The sequence below is a fragment of the Hyposmocoma kahamanoa genome, unplaced genomic scaffold (genome assembly GCF_003589595.1).
Source record: "Hyposmocoma kahamanoa isolate Upper Pololo Valley unplaced genomic scaffold, ASM358959v1 86951, whole genome shotgun sequence".
Classification (NCBI taxonomy): Eukaryota; Metazoa; Arthropoda; class Insecta; order Lepidoptera; family Cosmopterigidae; genus Hyposmocoma; species Hyposmocoma kahamanoa.
Window position 1 is genome coordinate 2,295 of NW_020654412.1, and position 7,830 is coordinate 10,124.

A 7,830-nucleotide genomic window follows, 5' to 3' on the forward strand; every position below is an offset into this window, starting at 1 on the left:
TTTTTCATATTCCTTTACATGGCACTACGTTTAAATAGGTTGACTTGAGACGTTTTTTTCGTGGGTTTTGTATTAGATACGTCGTCCATTTATTTGTAAGTCAATGGGAATTCCCTACAAATTGGCAACGCTGGATACAATAGTCGTAATTCGCGCTCGGGCCGGTCATGGCCGCCATTTGTTTGTTGACAAATAAATAAACATTGTGAAGTAATTCCGTGTTGTGAAATGATAAAAACAATTGAAATGAGCGTGTTAGATAAACTGTTACTATGAAACATGCCTACATTGCATCTCCCGTGGAAACATCGAGTGACACATATGTTGAGCAATCTCCATGCAAGCCGTGTGGCCGCCTGGCATTTTCCGTGAAGCAGCGATTGCCACATGCAACCCGCCTGATTTGCCGATGGTGCATCTTCGCCTCGTGGAAACCGCGACCGGCGTCGCGGCCCCTGATTCACTCTGGTTCTCACATCGACCGAGCATAGTACTTAATTAGAAATAAGGATTATATTGTAATTTCTTTACTTCATAAATTAAATTGTTTTAAATCTTTTTCGTTTTTTTTTGAGTCCCGCGGCGGCGTCCAACATAATTGGCGCAGTCGGTAGGATATTCGAAGCAGTGCGCGCGCGTCAAATATTCTAAAAATCGAATCTAGTGACTCCGCATAGTCGCTGCTTGCACTCTCTAGTGCTTCGTCGGATATTCGAACTTTGGTAGGCACGCGGCCGTGGACTACACTTGACAATCAGTGGACCGAACGAGGATGTATATGTAAGTACATTGAAATTATTGTACTATTGTGTTGCTTCCCTGTATTTCCTATCCATCAAAATTTTCCATCGTAGGAAATCCGCGGACAAATCTGTCTCCTCAAGGCAGATTAATCGACATAGGGAATTAGATATAAATAGGAATTTAGACTCTCTAGAATCAGAGATAGACTTTAATTTAGATCAATTATTTTATAGTACCTATAGTTATTTCGAAATGGACCCAGATACAATTTATAAGGCTTTACGCCCTGTGCCAGAGTTCGATGGCAACCCGAACGTCCTTACGAGGTTCATTAGAATATGCGATCAGTTAGTTATAAATTATATTAAGAACGAAGCAGGCGCGGAATTAAATAATTTGTGTCTCTTAAACGGTATTTTAAATAAAATTACTGGTAATGCTGCTAGAACAATAAATTCGAACGGAATACCCGAGAGTTGGCAGGGTGTCCGTAATGCCCTTATCAATAATTTCTCAGACCAAAGGGACGAGACAGCACTCTATAATGACCTTTCTTTACTTAGTCAGGGAGCCAATACGCCTGTAGAATTTTACGACAAGTGCCAGAACCTTTTCAGTACTATAATGACATATGTAACATTGCACGAATCCCTTGGCACGACTATAGAGGCCAAACGAGAGCTGTATCGGAAGCTCACATTACAATCCTATCTAAGAGGTTTTAAGGAACCTCTGGGGTCTCGCATTCGTTGCATGAGACTACCCACGCTTGAAAAGGCACTGGAATTTGTTCAGGAAGAAATAAATGTTATGTACCTTCATCAACGTAATGAAAACTTTGATAAGAGGGGTAATTCAGCCCCGCACCAACAGACAGCTGCGATGCAGAAGGTACAACCTTTAATTACTTTCTCACAGCCAAAACCATTTAATTTTGTGCAACCCCAATTTAGCTGGCAGAGACCCATGATGCAGCAGCAGCAAAACCCTGTTTTCCACCCAAATGCTTATACTCAACAACGCTTGCCCAGTCGTACGCAACAAATGTTTCGCGCACCCCCGCCTAACTACCAACCTCATAACGCATTCAGGTTTCCCCCACGTAATGTTCCCCAAAATACGAGACCTCAACCAATGAGTGGTGTAAGTCATTTCGTATCTAGACAACTTCCGCATGGATTGACAGGCCATGATTGGCGTAAATCCGGAAACCCACCGCCTAATAATTATTTCAAGGTCCGCGAGATGAATTTTAATGAAACCGCGGACAGTGATGACTTATATTACTACCCTGACTACTACGGAGATATGACCAACACCCCTTACAATGACGCTTATTACGACTATACTCAAACTGACGCCGAAAATTATAATATGTATGACCATGACCATGGACAGTATTCAGAGGCGACGCTTTCCTTGGAGGCTCCCCCGCCTTCAACTAATAAAAATCAAAACGAATTGGGTTTTCACAAGGGTCGTACCAACCCCGAACCAGAATAGAACTTAATTTGCAATCTAGAAGGGAGCTACGTTATATACAAATATCTGAACCTCCCCTCAAATTTCTAGTAGACACCGGGGCAAATCAGTCATTTATTAGCCCCGAAACAGTGAAAAGGTACTTCTTAGGACTGCCATTGATTTTTGACCCCTTCGAGGTTTATAATTCGCGCGTAACAAGTACACACGATTATTCAATTACAGTACCTAACTTCCCGGAATTTAATAATCAAAAGGATATAAAACTCTTTGTATATAAATTTCACAACCACTTTGATGGTTTGCGGGGCTTAGATTTATTAGACGGAGCTCAGATTGATTTAAAAAGTAATTTCTTAGTCACAGATCATGCAAGCATACCCTTATCTAGCTACACATGCAGAAAGGCCAAGTTTCAGGAAATAATTCCTGCCAATACGACAAGATTAGTTAATGTTCCAATTTATAATACTGACGGCGACGTGTATATTCGCGAACAAATAATATGTAACTGTATTATTCACGAATGTGTCACTGCAGTTACCGATCAGACCGGCATCATAGAAACAGAAAATCCCACTAATTCCGACATAGTTATTACTCTCGACAAAACTGTACAGTTCGACTTGTTTAATACCGAGTGCGCGAGCACCGAACAAGACCCCGATCGAGTCAATGCAGTGCTATCAAGACTGCGCACCAAACATTTAAATGCCGAGGAAAGAGCCAACTTAGAGACTTTATGTGGACGATACTCTGACGTTTTTTATATTGAGGGAGAGACTTTGACATTTACTAACAAAATCAAACACCAAATCAAAACGACAGACGAATTACCAGTTTATACGAAGAGCTACCGCTACCCGTACGTACATCGACAGGAGGTGAGAGATCAAATCACCAAGATGCTCGATCAAGGCATAATTAGACCTTCTGATTCCGCTTGCAGTTCCCCAATATGGGTAGTTCCAAAAAAGGTCGATGCATCCGGAAAACAAAAGTGGAGGCTAGTAGTAGATTTTCGTAAACTTAACGAGAAGACCGTTAACGATAAATATCCCATTCCAAATATTTCAGACGTCCTCGACAAGCTTGGCAGGTGTCAATATTTTAATACCCTAGATTTAGCATCAGGATTTTATCAAGTCGAGATGTGCCCGGGCGACATACCCAAAACCGCGTTCAATGTCGAGCACGGACATTTTGAATTTTTACGCATGCCAATGGGGTTAAAAAATTCCCCATCAACGTTCCAACGGGTAAAGGATAACGTGCTGAGGGGCTTGCAAAACGAAATTTGTTTAGTTTACCTGGACGATATCATCGTCTTTAGCACTTCATTGCAAGAACATAATATGATAAATTTGGAAAAAGTATTTTACATATTTTTTATATTTATTATAACTTCAAAATTCAAATGGACAAGTCCGAATTTTTGAAGTTAGAAACCGCTTATCTAGGACACATTATCAGTAGAGATGGTATTAAACCAAATCCTGACAAGATAGCCGCTATCAAAAATTATCCAATACCAAAAACACCTAAGGAAATAAAGCGATTTCTGGGACTTCTGGGATACTACAGAAAATTTATTCCTGACTTCGCCCGCCTCACTAAACCCATGACTAAATGTTTGAAAAAATCAAATAAAATAACATTTGACTCCGAGTACACGGACTGTTTCGAAAAATGTAAGACTTTACTGACTAATGACCCGATTCTGCAATACCCGGACTTTGACAAGGATTTTGTGTTAACTACAGACGCATCCAACATAGCATTAGGCGCTGTACTTAGTCAAGGCCCTGTAGGTTCGGACAAGCCCATCTGTTATGCTTCCCGCACATTAAACGACAGTGAAACAAAGTATAGCACTATAGACATGGAGCACCTAGCAATAGTATGGGCCACAAAGTATTTCCGACCATATCTTTTTGGTCGTAAGTTTACAATTCTGACAGACCATAAGCCTCTCCAATGGATCATGAATATCAAAGAACCTAATTCCCGACTGACAAGGTGGAGACTTAAATTAAGCGAGTATGACTATACAGTTGTTTATAAAAAAGGAAAAAATAATACCAATGCCGACGCTCTGTCCAGGGTAGAGATTAACAATGAAGAAACTGACTCAATGATAGCTAATCCTACAGAACAACCCCCTTCTGACTCTTCCACCCAAACAGCTCATACCGACAATGAATATCCAATACTTGAAGTCCCCATTACTGATGAGCCCCTTAATAAATTTCACCGACAGATATGTTTTACGATAGTAGGAGACATTAAACGACGAACGACGGCAATTAAACCTTTTGACACACACACTCGTACATTCATACAAGTATCCGAATCCACCTTAGAGCAAGATGTAGTAAATGCTATTAAAGAATATGTCAATCTTAAGGTAAAGACCGCTATTAAAATCACACCGCCGCCGTTGGGAATGTACTCTATCATTCCTGTTGTCCAGAAAAATTTCAAAAATTCCTCTATGAATTTAGTCTTAGCAAAGACTGAACTAGAGGACGTTAAGGAATACCTGAGACAACAGGAAATCATAAAAAAATATCACGAAGGAAAAACAAACCACAGAGGAATTAACGAAAGCTATTTGTCCCTCTCGCGAAAGTACTACTGGCCGAAAATGAAAGAAGAGATTAAAAAATACATTAACGAGTGCACAGTGTGTGGTCAGACGAAATATGACAGAAATCCCATTAGACCTCAATTCAATATTGTTCCCCCCGCGACGAAACCGCTTGAAATAGTACACATGGACCTTTTTACGGCGCACAATGAAAAGTATTTAACCTTTGTAGACGTGTTTTCTAAATATGGACAAGCCTATCACTTAAGAGATGGTACGGCTATCAGCATCTTACAAGGATTACTACAGTACAGTACGCACCATGGACTACCTCTGACAATAATAACGGATAATGGGACTGAATTTACTAACCAAATGTTTGCCGAATTTACAAGACTACACAAAATAAATCACTACAGGACCTTAGCTCACGCCCCCAACGACAATGGAATAATAGAGAGATTTTACTCGACCTTACTAGAGCACTTGAGAATTTTACGACTCCGACAGAAGGACGAACCAATAATTAATTGGATGCCATATGCAATTTTAGCTTACAATAGTTCGGTACACAGCTTTACAAAATGTAGGCCTCACGATATAATTCGAGGACATTTCGACCCAAGAGACCCATCTGACATCAATATGTCCGAACACCTGATGCAACAGTATATATTAACACACAAAGATCGAATGAAGATTGTATATGAAAAATAAATGAGTCTTCATTAGAAAATCGAACAAACATCATTAACAATAGGAATAGAAATAGGGAACCCGAAATCGAATATCAGCCAGACCAACAGGTTTTTGTAGCCAATCCTGTAGCTAACAGAAATAAGCTCGCTAATCGCTACACCCAAGACACCGTCCTTGCCGATTTGCCTATACACATTTACACTTCTAGAAAGAAAGGCCCCATAGCAAAATCCCGACTCAAACGTGTGCCTAAATCAGCAAAATTGTTACAGACTACTCCTGACGATCATTCGACTGACACTGGCTCACGAGATAAGACTGGAGAACCTTGACAATGGACCTGGTATTTTGCCTTTTAAACTTGGACAAGCTAGACTTACTACGCACTATCATTCGTATTAATTGTGTATTATTATTAATATTGTTTAATATTTATTATCTATTTTTAGAGTCATTTCATGTTTTTGTATTAAATGTAAATGTAAGTGTTTAGTGTTTAGTTTAGTATTAGATTTGTTATCCAACGTGAAATTTGTCAGACGTGACACACTTTTAAACCCCTCAAGGGTTTCAGTGTCGTATAAACGAATGTAAAAATGTATATAAGTAAATAAATAATAATAAAAAAAATTATTTCCTACAATTTATTGAAATGACTGACATTAAAGCCAGACTTGACTCTATAGACTCTCAACTCACACTATTCAAAGCTAAGCTAGATAATAATACATACTTCTTATATGAACTACAAATAGGATATCTATTCACTAAGTTGGATAAAATTCATAATCAACTTAATACATTAGAGCTCAATACCTTAAGAAGTAAAAGAGGTCTTCTAGACGGTCTAGGATCATTAATCAAAAGTATTACCGGTAATTTAGATCATACGGACGCTGAAAAATATAATAATGCTATACAAATTTTAGAAAATAGCGACCAGAAATTACTGTCCGAAGTAAATGATCATATTAGTCTTAACAAAGAATGGATGAAACGGCACTCCACTTTACTTACGAAAATAGTAGAAAACCAGGAGAGAATTAATAATAGTTTGCAATTAATTTTAAATAATAGTATATACAGCGATAACAGTCTTCTTAAATACGCGCAGTTCGCTCAGTTACTGACGATAATCAGCGAAAACGCAGAAGATCTGTTCATAGAATTAACTAGGATAGAGGACATCTTAGCTTTTATACGTGCATCGAGCACCCATCATAGTATGCTAAGTGTAGAAAATTTAAGAAATATGATAAGTAAACTTAAATCAGTATATAATCAGGACCAAGTTCTAGAAGGAGACTTGAGAGAATATTATAACATAATAAAATCCGGATATTATTATGCAGGAAAAAGGATATCTAGTCATTATATTTAAAGTTCCAATAATTTCCCCAGGTCAATTCGATTTCTATAAGCTGTCCCTTGTTCCTAACAAAAATTTCATGACCTTTATTCCCCCTTACCCATTCCTTGCAACCAATAGCAAAACTTTCATGTACATTGAGGCTGAATGCCCGAAGTTCAACCACCAGTACCTTTGCGAGGAAAAGGTCAATCATCTCCCAAGAGGACATCCAGATTGCATACAAGGTATCATCATCCACCAATCCCTAGACAAATCGTGCCGGCCTACCAAAGTAAGTCTCGAAAAGGGAGCCATGGAGCAGCTAGACGACCAACACTACACGCTTATCTTCCCACAACCGACTAAGACGGAGCTACAATGCGGACGACAGGAGTTCATCACCCTGCATGGAAGCTATCTTGCTACCCTGCCACCAAAATGTCTTATGCGCACTGAAGAATTTACTATTATCAATATCAACGATCAAACCAAAGGACAACCCTTACTGATAACAGATATACCTTACGACTACCAAGTTAACCGCCCCATGCAAATGCCACATATAAAACTTAATTCAATAAATCTAAAGGGGCTAAATGACATCGAAGATAAGATCCTAATGCAGCAACCAATTAAAATAGACCATATTAACAACCAATTGTACCACACGACTATACCATTCTATGGAATACTATTGAGCGCAGCTATACTGACTTCTATAATTATTATATGGCGTAGTAACCTTTGTACGCGACTGAAAATTAAGAATCCCGCAAGTAAAGATGAAACATCAACTGAAAATCGTATCAACGAGTCTCCTGAAGAAGTAGAGCATCGGAGCCCGAAGTCAGCAACATTTTCGCTCCAAGTTCTCAAATAGTTGCCGATTTGAGGGCGGAGATGTTAGATAAACTGTAACTATGAAACATGCCTACATTGCATCTCCCGTGGAAACATCGAGTGA

The 7,830-nt window shown here is 39.0% G+C and overlaps 1 protein-coding gene across 1 annotated transcript; it reads left to right on the forward strand.

The window, feature by feature from the left end:
- The first annotated feature begins 985 nt into the window (after positions 1 to 985).
- LOC113235027 lies at positions 986 to 7,797 on the forward strand. Its single transcript, XM_026470551.1, has 2 exons — positions 986 to 1,306; positions 7,325 to 7,797. The coding sequence occupies exons 1-2, from the start codon at positions 997 to 999 to the stop codon at positions 7,744 to 7,746; spliced, it is 732 nt and encodes a 243-aa protein (XP_026326336.1). The 5' UTR covers positions 986 to 996; the 3' UTR covers positions 7,747 to 7,797.
- The last annotated feature ends 33 nt before the right edge of the window (positions 7,798 to 7,830 follow it).

Bases quoted from the DNA above. Each gene is read 5' to 3' on its own strand.
- LOC113235027 (XM_026470551.1), top strand. From the start codon at position 997: ATGGACCCAGATACAATTTATAAGGCTTTACGCCCTGTGCCAGAGTTC. The intron at 1,307-7,324 runs GTCAGGGAGCCA...TGCGCACTGAAG, and splicing joins TAATGACCTTTCTTTACTTA to AATTTACTATTATCAATATC.